We start from the raw sequence: 14,411 nt of genomic DNA, 5'->3' as shown, positions 1-14,411 counted from the left end.
CGCTGCAGGCGCTTGCAGTCCGCATGGGACTGTTTGGAGCAGGCACAGGCAGCCCCACACGGGCTGCAAGCAGCTGCAGTGTGGGGCACCGGACATGGACGGGGTGGGGTCGCTTCCTCCTGTCACACTCCTTCCTTGCCCGGGGTCTGGCTCCCTTTACTTGAGCTTCCAGCACGGGGCAGCCATGTGCTCCCAGCTCAGAAACCCTGTCTGGGGCTTTGGACTGGGGGGTAGGCCCCACTGTTGTTGGAACCTGCCAGGCTTCCCCTGGGTCCTACTGCTCTTGGTTCCTGTCACTTTTGATAGGAACCAAAGGCAGAAAAATGTTAATATTCTACATTTTTTAGGGGCCCCACAGGCTGCCCATGGGTCGTATTTTGCCCACCCCTGCTTTATAACTTAGCTATACGTATATAGAGCTAAGTTATAAAAATATACATATACACACATATATATCTATATCTGTAAGCTTTGTTACCTAAAAACAAAACCAAAAAAGCCTCACTTTTATCCCCAACCTCTGGACTTTCCAGTATATCCTGTCTTCTACTTCTTTCTGCTTTTGAGAGCAGTGGATCTCAATGTTTTTATAGTCAAGGCACCTAGGATTAGACTCAAGACACCCCTTAGAAAATGCCAGCTCTTAGCTTTCCCTTGTGTTTTGACTACAGAAAGCTAACAGTAATTCTGTAGCAAAGAACTCAGAAAGATCTCTACCAGTCAGAATGACTGACACGATGGATTCTTATCTAAAATCTCTAGTTTTATCTTGTGAATCATGTGTAGGTGTCCGCATAATTAGCAGTGCTAATATTGTGCAGCATCCCACAACACCCTTAAAAGGATCTCTCATAGCACCCTGGTTGGGAATCACTGTTCTAGAGTATAGCCCTCTCCAGGGCAGAGACTACTTTGTTTTTGTGCACTGTACAGCTCTGAGCATGTTACTGGTGCTAAATAATACATTTTATAGTCACATAAAAACTGCTACAAAATAATAAAGATTTTATTGGGCCATATATGGCCATTATGTACTCATTCATACTCTGCCCTTATACAGTGACATTTTCTGCAAGAGGTTTGAGGTTCTAAAACTAGTGGTGACTTTCTGTGAAGATTTAGGTGAAGTATTATAACCTCCTTATTTATTTAGATATTTAAAAGCAGCTCCCAGCACACGCACATTTAAACAATGACCTGATGTTCAAAATAAGCTTCGGAAACTGCCTCATGTCTCTGCTGCCAGAATGCTAACGAAATGCAGGTGCCCTCCCAGGCCTCCAGGGGCTGTTCTGGGACACATGGGGAAACCTGTGCTAGATTTTGTGGCACCAAATCATGCAGAAGGTGGAAACTACAATTAGCCAAGCGCAGATGGCACACAGAACTCAGACTAGGATTACTCTAATGTAATTTGTTCTACCTCCGGTTGGGGAAAAGCCTCCAAAGGCTCCAAGGGTGAAAGCAGCACAGGTCCCTGCTGAAGAAAGCAAACGTGCTTCATTTTCCAGATGAAGCAGAAGTGAAGTGACTTGCTTAAGATTACAAAGCGAGTCTGTAACGTGATGACTTTCAGCTCCCAGCTCTACCAAAGACACAATCTGCTTCAGTGCATGTTATGGCAGGTTTTTTCCATCAAATTCGAGGGGAATGAGAAAACACTAAGCACTGCTGTTTGTAAAAGCAAGTATAATCAAATGAAGATGCTGGATAATTCCAAAGGAAATTATTACCTTTATAAATATTGTTAACTCTACAATGGCTAACATTCCCTTCCCCTCTCCCACTGCCATCTAGCATGAAGAAAGGGATGCTGGCTATCACCTTGGGGAACTTTCTCTGTAAGACTCCATTAATTAGTTTACAGCAAATTACAGGTTTGAGTAAGTTTCTTTAAATCCATTAACACTTAGCTTTCTATAACGAGGGCATTATGGATTGTCCTATGAATAAATTCTTCTGTATTGTGTGAAAATTACAGTTCTTTCTTTTCTAGAACAGTTCTGCTCCTAGTGTGGACCTCCGGGCTAGATGAATGGCATAGAGCCTGTCTGCAGGCTTGATCAGGCCCCAGACTGCTCTCCACATACTGAGATCAGGTGTGGGGCCCTGGGCTGCCCCTGCCTGGCTAGCATTGGGCTCTGGGGGCCCCATGCTGCCCCTGCATGCCAGGACTGGGCCTCATGCTACCCTGGATGCCCGATCTAGCATGCGGGGCCATGGCCTGTGGGGCTCCAGGGGCAGGAATGGGCTAGGGGTTGAGCGCTCCTGTTCTGGGAGGCTGATGTGAATTTTCCAATCATGAGATGAAAAACAGTCACAATGGTGTGTAGCGGATAATGCATAATTAAAAAAAAATCATGAACATTAAACACCAAATTAGAGAGCTGTTTTAGATCCGTGTATCATACTTCTATCTTGCTGATTCAAAATATGAACTAAATCTGAGCTGAATTAATGTGATTGAGCTCGGCCAAACTAAAAAGTGTAAAGCAGAAGGAAGACATAGTTCAAGAAAAGGGACATTAACTCAGAGAATTTGCCATTAATTTTCCACAGTTCATGTTGAGATAAACTTCTAAAATGGATGAGTAACTCAAGTACCTGAGTAGCTCAAGATGGAAAAATAGTGAGTTTGGTTTTCTATCTGGAGTTGAAAAGGTGCTGAACACACAAAACCACTACTGGATCGACAGTAGTGACTGATACCCTTCACCTCTCAAGGTTTGGTCTTTATTTTGTTTACTCTTATGCAAGAAAAAACAAAAATCCCACTCCAAAAGTGAAAGCCTGTATACCCACCTGACCTGAAGAATGAGACTGATGCTACTGAATTTGCAATCACTGTATCAAGTACATGAACAAGAAGAGCAGAAATTAATTTTCCTCAGTCCTTTCTCACCTCTCCCTCTCAATTTGATTTTCAAAATATAAATGATTCATTTTACAGTCACATAAAAACTGCCACAAAATAAAAACAGAACTATTTAGGGACAGTATCACAACAGTTCCTGTGCGTACTTGAACCACTTTTCCATGCGGAAATGAAGTTTGTTTTTAAATGAGCCTAAACAAAAAGTTAAATGAAGTAACACTGAGTCTGAGGCAACTGTAAACCTTGTCCCCCCCCAGTACAAGATATTTCAAGACAAACAAGAGCTGCAATGTAGTAACTGGAAGAGTCCCTTACCTGCCGAGAGATGGAGCTGTTTGTAGGATCTGGCACCGTAGAAATAAGGTTGGCAGTGCTCTTTTTGTGAACACTATTCATACCAGGCATTTTAGTGATTTTACAGGCTTTACTACTAGAACTAGAGTTTTTACGTTTTTTTCCTTCTGATTTGTCAAAAGAAAGGGGTAGAGAAGACACTGCATTGTGTGCTGCAAGGGAGTGGTCCCCCGAATGGTGCACAAGAGAGGATACAGACAAATTAGAGGAGTCAGTACTGCTTACTACCATGCTCATATGCTTTACTGAGTCTGTTGAGCTACTTGATAATGAAGTCCGTCCTGAGGGCTCCGATTTGGCACTGAGTGGGCTTGTTCCATTATTTGTATTGTGCACAGACATACTGTTATAGGAAGATGTCGCCTGATAGGAGTTCAAAGTTGAACTAGGGTTCAGGACACAGTTCTTTTTGTGGGAACCTGAAAATGAAGACGAGGATGTCTGCAAAGATAATGAGGAGGAAGAGGACTGCGGCTTTTTCTTTTTGTTACTTGAAGACTCATCACTACGTGAGGACAGGTCTTTGACTTTTGAGGATTTGCTGGTTTTTGTTTTGGATGGCTTGTGGGATGGGGAAGGGATGACTGCTGGCACTGGTGACACAGCTGATGGCGCCTTAAAAGTTGAGTCCATGATACTTAAACTCGCGGCCACATGAGGAAAAGCTGTGGTGTGTGACATAATGGAATTCGTATCCGACGTTGTCACAAAGGCTGTATTTGATAACATGGCTGATGTCATTATGTAAGAAGAAGTGATTCTTGAGTTGATGGGTGTTGAAGGAATATACACTGCATTGGGGTTGCTGAAAGGCTGTAAAACTGATGCCGGAAAAGGGGTGGTGATATGTGCTGCTGGAGAAGGCATGGGGCTATCTGCCGCAGGAGGGATTTTCCTAAATATGAAAAAGAAAAACATTGAGTTTCAGATTTTTACTAGTTATTCTACCTGGAAGGTTTGATTTGAGCAATGCAGACAGGAAGAGATTAGCTGGAAGGACCTAATTGGGGAAAAAGGCAAATGAAGGATGTTTTAATTCTCTTACACCTTGCAATCCCGTACATTTTACCTCAAACAATGCACATTTAGTTCTGCATTTGATATCCGTTTTTTGTGTTTCATATCTTTTTTGAAATCACAGTTCCAGTGTTGGGTGCTCTGGTGTGTTGGGGCAGCCCTACAATGGGTTGAATACTTACTATTCTGAAAATATATTATTAAACAATTACCACTGAAATTAGCTGAATGCATTCAACACAGCGTTTTTTTTTTTACGTACAACCAGCTATATACACACGCACTGTTGTTTTAACCTAGTCTGGATGAAACACATAAATTTAATAATATATTTTTGGACTAGTGTTCAACCTATTTATAGAGCTGATCCAACACTCCCAAGTACCTAACACTGGAACTGTGAGTTTCAAAAGAAAGTTCCGCTCCTGTGTATCACCCTAACTGAACCCTCTTTATCTTGTTATTTATAACTGTTTACGTTTTACAGAACGATATCACTTCACTGTTCAACTGTCACTTGGACAAATATTCATAAATATTCTTCACTAGTGTATTCTTCCATAAATCAGTCCCAAATGCCTAAATTCTCCTCCTCTGTTCTTCACTGAACTTCCTCTTCTCATTCTAGGATTGAAAAACCTAAAACAGAGCAATACTAATCGCAGAAAGGGAGATGAGATTATGGAGAGGCCCAGAAATTAGTGAACTCTATTCTCTACACTGCCAGCAATTTAATGCAGACTTCAGGCAAGTTGCTTAGCCTCTCTCTGTCTTCATCTCTCCATCTACAAAATGGGGACAGCAAATTATTACTGTTTGTAAGAAACTTCAAGAATGAGGATTGAAAAGCACTATATATTATTGTTTAGGGAAATAAAACAGGGCATCTCCCCATCCCTCATCTTGACTGGATGATCCAGAACTACAGAGCTGCACTAGCTTCAGGTATAAAACTGCAGCTTTACACATGTCTCTCCTGGCTGAAGATAAGAAAAGATCAATCCAGAAGAAGGGGAGGAGGGTTGAGGATAAGAAATGTGTACAACCAGGGAGCAAGTGTCATGAATTTTCCATGTTATGTAGGGAAATGATGTGTGGATGAAATTTGTAGAAAGAAGAAACATTAAATATACACAGAGATTTAATTCCTTGTAGAGCCTAAGATAGTATTTTGAAAAACTAGGTTGGATCCTGCTTTCACTGAAATCTGTCTCATGGATTTCAGTGAGAGCAGGATACAGCCTTTTACTTTACCACAGTACTGAGATGTCTAGGGATTATTTATATGTTTCTTGTTAACGGTGGTGCCAGTGACACCTTCTCAGGCCATGCCAGCCCAGTCAACTCACTGTGCTCCAGAGAGCAGTGGCCTTAAACATACTGCAGGAGGGCGGCATCCTAAACCAGAAGGACAGCCCCATCCATGAGGTGGGGTGGGCAGGAAAATTAGCCTTGTCACCCAGCAATGCTCATTAGCTTCCTGGATTAAGCAATAATCCACACAGAGCAGCACTACACACTTAAAATCACCACCCTGCAACATGGTCTGTTCACATGGGAGATGTGGTCTCAGCCACCTCAGTGCTCTATCCTTTGACAAAAGTAATTGACAGACAAATCCTTGTTTCTTTATTATAGGAAACTAGCGCTTTATCTTTGGATGACAAGTATCATGGAGCTACAGCCATACTGCCTTTTTTACAGCCGGTATCACTACTGTACCAGCTCCTGGAAGAGGAGCTGCACCTGTGTATCAAGCATCTATCTCCTTCCAACCCCACCTATTCTAGAAACTTGTGCAATGAACCCACTGGTTCCAAACTTGCTCTCCTGGCAGAGTAGCATCATTTCAAAGCTATTGGGTTAGTCAGACAAGCCAGTAGCAATACATTTAAATAATACCAAACCTGTTTTATCTAACAGCTGCCATTCTGTTAGTATAATGCAGTCTTCATAATACTAAAAGTGATGTGACATGAAACACTTATCTTGAATATAGCTGCATTGGAAGGAATTGCATGTTGCACAGTGGAATTCTAAAACCACATCTTCAAGTCTGAAATGTCGTTTTTAAATTGATTTCAAAATTCCTAATTTCATTTTCTTTTAGCAGTGCTGTCTAATTTTAATGTCTGTGCATAAACCACTTCTGTGAGATATCTGAATGTATAAGTTGAATGTACATATGAGAATCTAAGTTTATTTTGTGTTAGCTGAATTTGCTGATGGCAACTGATTTCTAGTTTTTCTGTTCAAAATATAGTCAGTGATGGCATGGCAGCACTCTTATCTACACCAGTAGCTCGAGTTGTTTTTGTTTACAGCTACACTTTGGAAAAATACAATCTCCATATACAGAACTTAGGACCTTGGTGTAAAATATAATAATGTTGCATTATAATTGGATATGTTAAGACATTCATGCCAATGAGTCTTATGAAATCTGGAGGCTGACACGGATTATTTTAGGTGATCTTGATGCTTCATGTCAAGGGTTTGTATTGTACTGACCCCTTTCTGTTTTATTCAAAACACCTTCGGTCCATTTTGCACATCAGAATTACATAGTATTCCTTTCAGTTGTGAGAGAAAGAAAGGAACAGCATCTAAAGTTGACCTCAAAGTTGCTCCAAAGATCAGGCTGCTAGCAAAGCAGAAGTGGAAAGGATAGCCTTCTGTAATCCCTTGGTTTAGTTCAGTAGGGAGAATATTACTGTGGGCTTTGCATACTCTGAGAAATGAACATTACGTCCATCAGGACATTCTCTAATTTATCTCAACAATAACCTCCTTGAGCATTAAAATGAATAAAAACATTCATATGGGCAAAATTCTCACTTACTTCCACATCTGTGAATTCAAGTGTTTTTCCACCATGGAGTTTAGTGCGAATCGAAAATGGTCCCATCTTCTATCAAATACATAGTAGCCTCTTCCCATTAAACGACTGCCAAATGAACAAAACTGAAAGAGACATTTCAATCTTATTTACAGCTAATAAATTAAGTTATACTCTCCAAAGCAAATAATACGCACACACACCCCCACACCTATACTTGCTCAACACATACATATTAAAAAAAAGAAAGGCCTTTGACAAAGGAAAACATCCCAAGTAACTTTCGTGCATTATCTATGAAACACATACAGTTACACCTGTAACTCTCCTACTTTGCCTGTGCAGCTTCCATGCATCTTACCAATGGCATGCCTATGACAAACAAAGTACTGTTTGGTACTCATTGCTAAAGAGAAGGGGAAAAAGTGGCAGAGAGAAACTAGATTATATTGCCTCTCAGGGCACAGTAAATATTGTGATTCCATGTGTCAGGGTGGAGACCAAGATCAATGACAAGTAACAGACCAAGATCAATGATTAGGTTTCTCTTTAAACAAAGTTTATTTCACTTGAAGTAATGCATTCTCTTTATTACTCTCCTGAATAAGGATGACTGTATGACTATCTCTGAAACAAGCATGGTCATGTTTACAATATTAGCTGTACTCTTCTCTTTCTGCTCTGAGTGATAATACCCTTGGATAATAGCCCATAGCTATTATATCTTTTGTATTTACATATGCTAGGGAAGAATTCTGCATTTCCCCTGCTCCTACACTGTATCCTGTGTCTCACTTGTGCTTATCTAGCACAATGGTTTGAATCTAGGCACTCTTGACTCTTCTGTTCCACAGTCTGTGATCAGACAGCCCTCTTAAAATCAAAGCACTGTTCACTTAGGCAGTAAACAGCTTTTAGAGAAAAAAAAGTAAGTAACAAATTTATACTGGCTCTCTTACCTAAAAGACTTATAATTCCCCAATGGTACGAGAGAAAAGCCTAACTTCCTCACATAGCTTTGGCCGGTCCCCGTAGCACACTAGTTTCCCAGAATAATTGCTGCTTGTTTTTTGGAAGAGGGTGTCGTTTAAATCTTGCCTTTGTTCTTTAGAGCTTGTGGGCCATGACTCTTCTACTTAAAACGGTTCCTGTAAGGCTCAGCAGAAGCTTGAACCAGGATCCTCATTGAACAGCTCTAACATGCTCCCTTAACTGCAAGTATCTGCTGGGACTAGATGGCTGACATATCCATTTTCAGGTTGAACTACCCAATACAGTAAGTAAAAGCCACCCGAGACACACCCCTCAGTAACACAGGCAGCTGGTTAAAATGGTACAAGTGGTATAAGCTATTTGTCAAATCCTATCAATTTCTATATCAGGGTGCCCAAACCTTGAGCCCCAGGCCACGTCTAGTCCCCAGCAGCTGGTGGCTGCTCCCCTGATGCCAGATTTCCTAACCTGTGGGGAGCACCACAGGCCAGACAGCATGGGTCTGTGTGCTGTACCAGGCATGGAAGGTGGCATGGGGCTTGATCCTAGTGTGCGAGGGGTTATGTGGGGTCCAGTTACAGTGCATGGCGCCTGATTTCCGTGCACAGGGCCAGGCAGGGGCAGTGCAGGGTGCCACAGTCTGATTTTGGCATGCGCAGCCAGATACGAGTATGTAGGGCTGGGCAGAGGCGGTGCTGGGCCCAAGCCAGAGGTGTAGTTTGGGTGGAGGCAGTGCAGGGCCCGATCTGGTCTGCAGACTGTCCTTGCAGGGCCAAAAGGTTGAGCACCACTGTTCTATATGAAACACATTGCTTAAAATGAATTAAGTATGCCTTGCTATTTGATTCTGGAACATTACACACACCCCACACAGGCCATCTCCCTGTTAGCACCTAATTAAGACTAGTTACACTAATTCCTCACAGAAGTAATTAATCAGTCAAACAAGCAGCTGCTTGCACTTTTTGCCTTAGCTTCTGGAGCCAGGACAGAAAGCAGCATCTAGGGGAGGAAGAAGATGCTTACAAATGCAAGCTGACAGCAGCCACAGCTGTGGGAAGAGCGGCAGCTGGGTGAGAGCCTGGGGGTGTAAATTAACCCTGTGAGCTGCCAGTTAGACAATCCTGATGTAAACATCCCAATAGCCAAGTCAGTCAGTCAGTCAGTATACATACTTTATTACTGAGCAGCTCCTACACTGGGGAGGCGGCTGCTATTCAGTTACACAGTGCATTGCCTTTCCAGTGACTGAATGTACCACTTCCATTGCTCCCCAAACACCTGGCAGCCCTTGAAAGAAAAGCTGAGAAACCAATTCAACATGGGACTCCCACAAGGCACTGCCAAGATAGCTTAGACAGATTGGGTAGAGGTATATTGTATACAGCTATGCAGCTCAGTGGAGATATGTGGTTTTTCACCTGGGCATAAGCTATGCTAACATGGCTATCTTGCCTGTTCCAGAACTGACACACTCGGTCTAGCTTGGATATTTCTGCAGATATACATGCAGACCCCAATAAATGTTAGTTACATTTGTTGTACATTAACTATGAGTAATACATGACAAACTAACTTGCCAGATGTTAACCATATATACCCTTGGATAAAAATCTCGGATCAGCCACAAAGAAGTTGATCTTTGCACAGAAACTTCTTTGTGTTGCAGAAGTATCCTGTGATAATTTTAACGTGTGGCCTATTGGTATGTTATGATTTGTTCCCTGATGCTCACATATAACACAACAAATGTAATGCTTGCCATGGGGCCACAGATGCCCAGTGTTTAGCAGTTCCTTTATTGTGTAGTTAGTGCTACCTGTAGCAGTTTTCCTGTAGTTGTTTTCTGTGCTGCTTTGTGTGACAAACAAGATTATTCTAAATGAAATGAGACAAACAATCTAATCTACTTGAACTTCTCAGTAATGCCCATTGATAGAATATTCAAATACCAGTGCCCAGACAACACGTGATACTTACTGTTAATGCTTTCTTATGCAAACTCAAATATAATGATGGTGAGTAGGCACTGTGACAGGATTAATATTTTCAAAAGGTAGGGATCCCACCTTAAGAGTAACTTCGTTTTATAGTGTCTCTGGATTTGGAGCACCTGTAACAGCTGGTGAGTCATGTCTTCAAGGCCAGATGATCAACCATAGACATAGATATTTTCCCTGTGTCAACTTCAAGAAAAGTGTAGAGAGCAAAACCAACCATTGCACATCACCTTCATGGATCTAACCAAAGCATCTGACACAGTCAGCAGAGCAGGCCTATTTGCAGTTCTAGAAATGACAGGCTGCCCACCAATCCTGTTAAGTCTTATACGTTCCTTCCATGACAACATGAAAGAAACTGTTCAGTTTGATGGGTCCACTTCGGACAGCTTTGCAATGAAAAGCGGAGTGAAGCGAGGATGCATTCTTGCCCCTACACTTTCTGGAATCTTTTTCTCGGTACTCCTAAACTGCAAGTTTAAAGACACGGAAGGTGGAGTGGACCCTCGCACAAGATCAGATGGGAAACTCTTCAACCTGTCACGACACAAGGCAAAGGCTAAAGTGAGAAAGGTGCTCATCAGGAGCTTCTATTCACTGATGATGCTGCCCTTATAGCCCACAATGAAGAGCTACTACAAGAACTCATGGATTGCCTTTCAAAAGCTTGTCAGGCATTTGCTCTCACTATCAGCATAAAGTAAACAGTTGTGCTAGGCCAGGGAGTTCCATAAGATCCATCAATCACCCTTAAAGAGAACCAGCTAGAAGTAGCTCAAGAGTTCAGCTATCTAGCCTCCACAGTGACCACCAACCTCTCACTGGATGAAGAACTTAATGTTCACATTGGAAAGGTTGTCACCACCTTCAGCAGACTAACTAAAAGAGCATGGGACAACTCAAAGCTTACCATCAAGACCAAAATGCTAGTGTACAAAGCTTGTGTACTCATCACTCACATATGGTGGGGAAACATGGACAACTTATGCATATGAAGAGAAAGATTAAACATCTTCCACCTGTGCTGTTTATGCCGCATACTCAACATCAAACGACAAGATAAAGTTACCAATGCAGGTGTTCTTCAAAGGGCAAATCTACCAATGTGACAGTCCTAGTCAGACAGAGACAACTGCACTAACGAAGCCATCTGAATAGATTGGAAGATGGACGTATACCCAAGGACATGCTATACGGAGAACTATCGGAGGGAACAAGAACAGCAGGATGCCCCAAGCTTTGTTATAAAGACACATGCAAGTGATCGGCACCATCGTCTCCACCGCAGCATTAAAGTTCATGAAAGGAATTGGCTCAAATCATCTACGTGATAGACTGCAATATCCACTGTCTTGCACAGATGAAAGAAAGCCATTGATTGGAACTGGAGGCCATCCCAAATTAATAAAAGAAGAGGAATCACACCATAGTATATACTTTGTTTTTAGAATAACTATTTCTTTTACATGAGGGTTTTTTCTATTTTAAAATAATTTTAGTTTACTTCACTTTTCAGTGGTCTTCAAATAGCTTGTATAATCTGTCTGACAAATGGCCATCTACAATGTTGCATTATTAACACATAGTAGCATGGAGCAAACAAGCACTGGTTGTTTCCAGATGTGAGAAGTAAAGGAGGATAAATTCTAATAGACTATTCTTTAAAACACTGGGAAAATTAACACATAAATGGAGCTATATTTAAATTTAATTTGAAATTATTGTAAGCATATGCTAATTTTTGTGGAATTTAGCATTGATTCTTGGAGTAGTAACACAGGTATAAACTCTAATATCCCCCCATGGGAGTAATACCCACTTAAGGCTACCATATTAGTCGACACTGCACTAATTTCACTGTTCCAATATATCTATACAGTGCAATATGCAAACACATTCTCTTAATTGTGCATACTACATAGAAAATATATTGATGGAGACATCTAATTGTCATCTGTTCATTTCCTTGGCTTAAAGTGTATAAAAGCTCAGGAGTTCAAGAGTTCTCCAATTACTGCTTACATTGTATTACATAAATAAACACACTTTTCAGATCCAGTGCCATAAGGGTGCACTTACTGATAACAATAAAACTTAAAACCAACATGGGAGCAGCCAGACTAGCACATTTGGACAAAGTGGTTTCATAGTGGCTGGGCTAAGCTGTGCTCAGGAGAGGACACTCCATTTTAAATGAATGAGACGACGAGTTCAAAATGTAAGTACTGTTGTACAAACTGTGCTTCTCAACTGTTATTGCTTAAAGGTGGGTTACAAATCCTCAAGAACATAAAGAGTTCAATCACTTAGTACCATCTTTGTTGCCATACAATTTTCAAGGCTATTCTGAAGCTTTCAGTTAACCTTCTAAGTAAGACATGAAAGACTGGTTGTCTTCTCATGGCAGTTTTACACCAACATAACTATTCACTTAAACAGAATTGCTCCCGATTTCTACTACTGTCGCAGAGGGGAATCTGGCTCTAAAATTCTGATTTCAACAGCTGATCCTTTCCTGTGCCCATAATCCTGTAATATTTTAATGTCATATACACTAACCTGTCTCATTTCTTCCTACCAATCTTTGTCTTTTGTCACATCAGACAACTTTATCTTACTTAGGCTGCATGCTTTTGGACACGGAGCCCTACTTACACGTCTGCAGAATGTCAAACACATGTATGGCATTGTGTACAGGCAACCCCGCTTAATGCTGTTTTGCTCAGTGTTTCACTATAACGCTCATTTTAAATTGATACCCGATTTCACTTAGCACTCAGCAACTTTCATTATAATGCTCGTGGTCACCATCCTGGGTCATTAAAAACATTTGTGATCACCATCTTGGTCAGTTTCACTTAATGCTCGTTTTGCTTAATGCTTAGTTTTTCAGGAACCAATTAAGAGTGCTAAGTGGGGGTTGCCTGTATATGACAGTGATAAGTAGCAATGTCAAAGAGAGAGAGACATACCCCAAGAGGTCTCGGATGGTGGCTGGAAAAGTGACAGTCTAACTTCTCAGATTCTTCAGCACCATCCACTTCTCCTTCATCACTGGACAATCTACTAGCGATGTCTCCTCCCCCAGAAGGCAGTGGCAGGTCTGGTGCATACCCACTATGGTTTGAAGAACTGTTGCTATTTATGCTGTTTGCAGATGATGGTCTAAGTGGAGAAAAAAAAGATTTATACTGTCAATGTTTTGAAAAAATGTGACAAAGCTCATGTGTCGAGCACAACTGTCTAAGCTTCAAAGCAAGTGGCACAAAAATTGTTATAATCCAAACAATAACAAAACCTGTGTGGAGGAAGTATATCCAATTAAAAATTAACATCACCTTCACAATCCCTCTTGCCAATGTTATACAGTAATAAAAGTGGGAATCCATCAACTTTGTGTTGGATTGTACAACTTTGTGTAACATTGTGTTACACTTGAGACTCATAATGATGAGTTTAAGTATTATTACATTTTGTTTTTGCACTGAAGACAGAGCCATGGAGGGTAAGCAGTGCCTGCTGGGGGTGGGGGGAGGGGACAAGTGGCACCTGAACCTGGGTCAGGAGGATGTGGTGGTACTTGGGCTCAGGCAGTGGTAGGGAGGCTGGTGGCAGGGAGGTGGCAGACATGATGTGGGTTGTTGGCAAGGAGGGAGCAGAGGTAGCAGGGGAGCAGGTAGCTGGGGGGAGCTGCAGGGGCACAGGTGTAGGCAAGGGAGAGCAAGAAACTTCTCCAGGCCTACGGTCAGGGAGGACCAATTTAGGGAACTTCTGGAGGGGCTGGACATGGTCGAATCAGCAGGTCCAGATGCTCTCCACCCCAGGGTGTTGAGGAAATCAGCAGGGGTTATTGCGGGAACCCAGGCACGGCTTTACGAGCACTTGTGGTGCTCTGGCCAGGTGCCGGACAACTGGAAGAAGGCCAATGTGGTCCCCATCTTTAAAAAAGCGAAGACCCGGGCAACTATAGGCCTGTTAGTTGTACTTCAATCCTGGGGAAGCTGTTTGAGAAGATTATCAGAGAGCATCTGTGATGGGCCAGCAGCAGGGATGATACTCAAAGGCAACCAGCATGGTTTCATTAAGGGCAGGTCCTGTCAGACTGACCTGATTGCCTTCTATGATCAGGTCACAAAATCATTGGATGCAGGTGTCGTGGTGGATGTAGTCTTTCTGGACTTCAGGAAGGCCTCTGACACCGTCTCCCACCCCATCCTCACTAAAAAGCTAGATGACTGTGGCATAGTTTCATAGTAGCTAGAGTCGGAAGGGACCTAGGTAGATCATCTAGTCCGACCCCCTGCCTTGGCAGGAAAGAGCACCGGGGTCAGAT

General features: G+C 42.1%; 1 protein-coding gene across 3 annotated transcripts in view; it reads right to left on the bottom strand.

Moving 5' to 3' along the window:
• Positions 1 to 14,411, bottom strand: part of ATXN7L1 (ataxin 7 like 1) — a 190,142-nt gene that overhangs the window by 10,245 nt on the left and 165,486 nt on the right. For all 3 annotated transcript variants that reach the window (XM_019543564.1, XM_019543561.1, XM_019543562.1), the window contains 3 exons: positions 13,051 to 13,243; positions 7,089 to 7,210; positions 3,191 to 4,124 (listed from right to left, as the gene is read on the bottom strand). In XM_019543564.1, the coding sequence (XP_019399109.1) occupies positions 3,191 to 4,124; positions 7,089 to 7,210; positions 13,051 to 13,243 (1,249 nt within the window). The remainder of the gene's footprint in view (positions 1 to 3,190; positions 4,125 to 7,088; positions 7,211 to 13,050; positions 13,244 to 14,411) is intronic.

Source organism: Crocodylus porosus, unplaced genomic scaffold (assembly GCF_001723895.1).
Source record: "Crocodylus porosus isolate Cpor-Errol unplaced genomic scaffold, CroPor_comp1, whole genome shotgun sequence".
Classification (NCBI taxonomy): Eukaryota; Metazoa; Chordata; order Crocodylia; family Crocodylidae; genus Crocodylus; species Crocodylus porosus.
The sequence above is the reverse complement of the archived record's forward strand: the minus strand, read 5'-3'. Positions and strand labels throughout refer to the sequence as shown.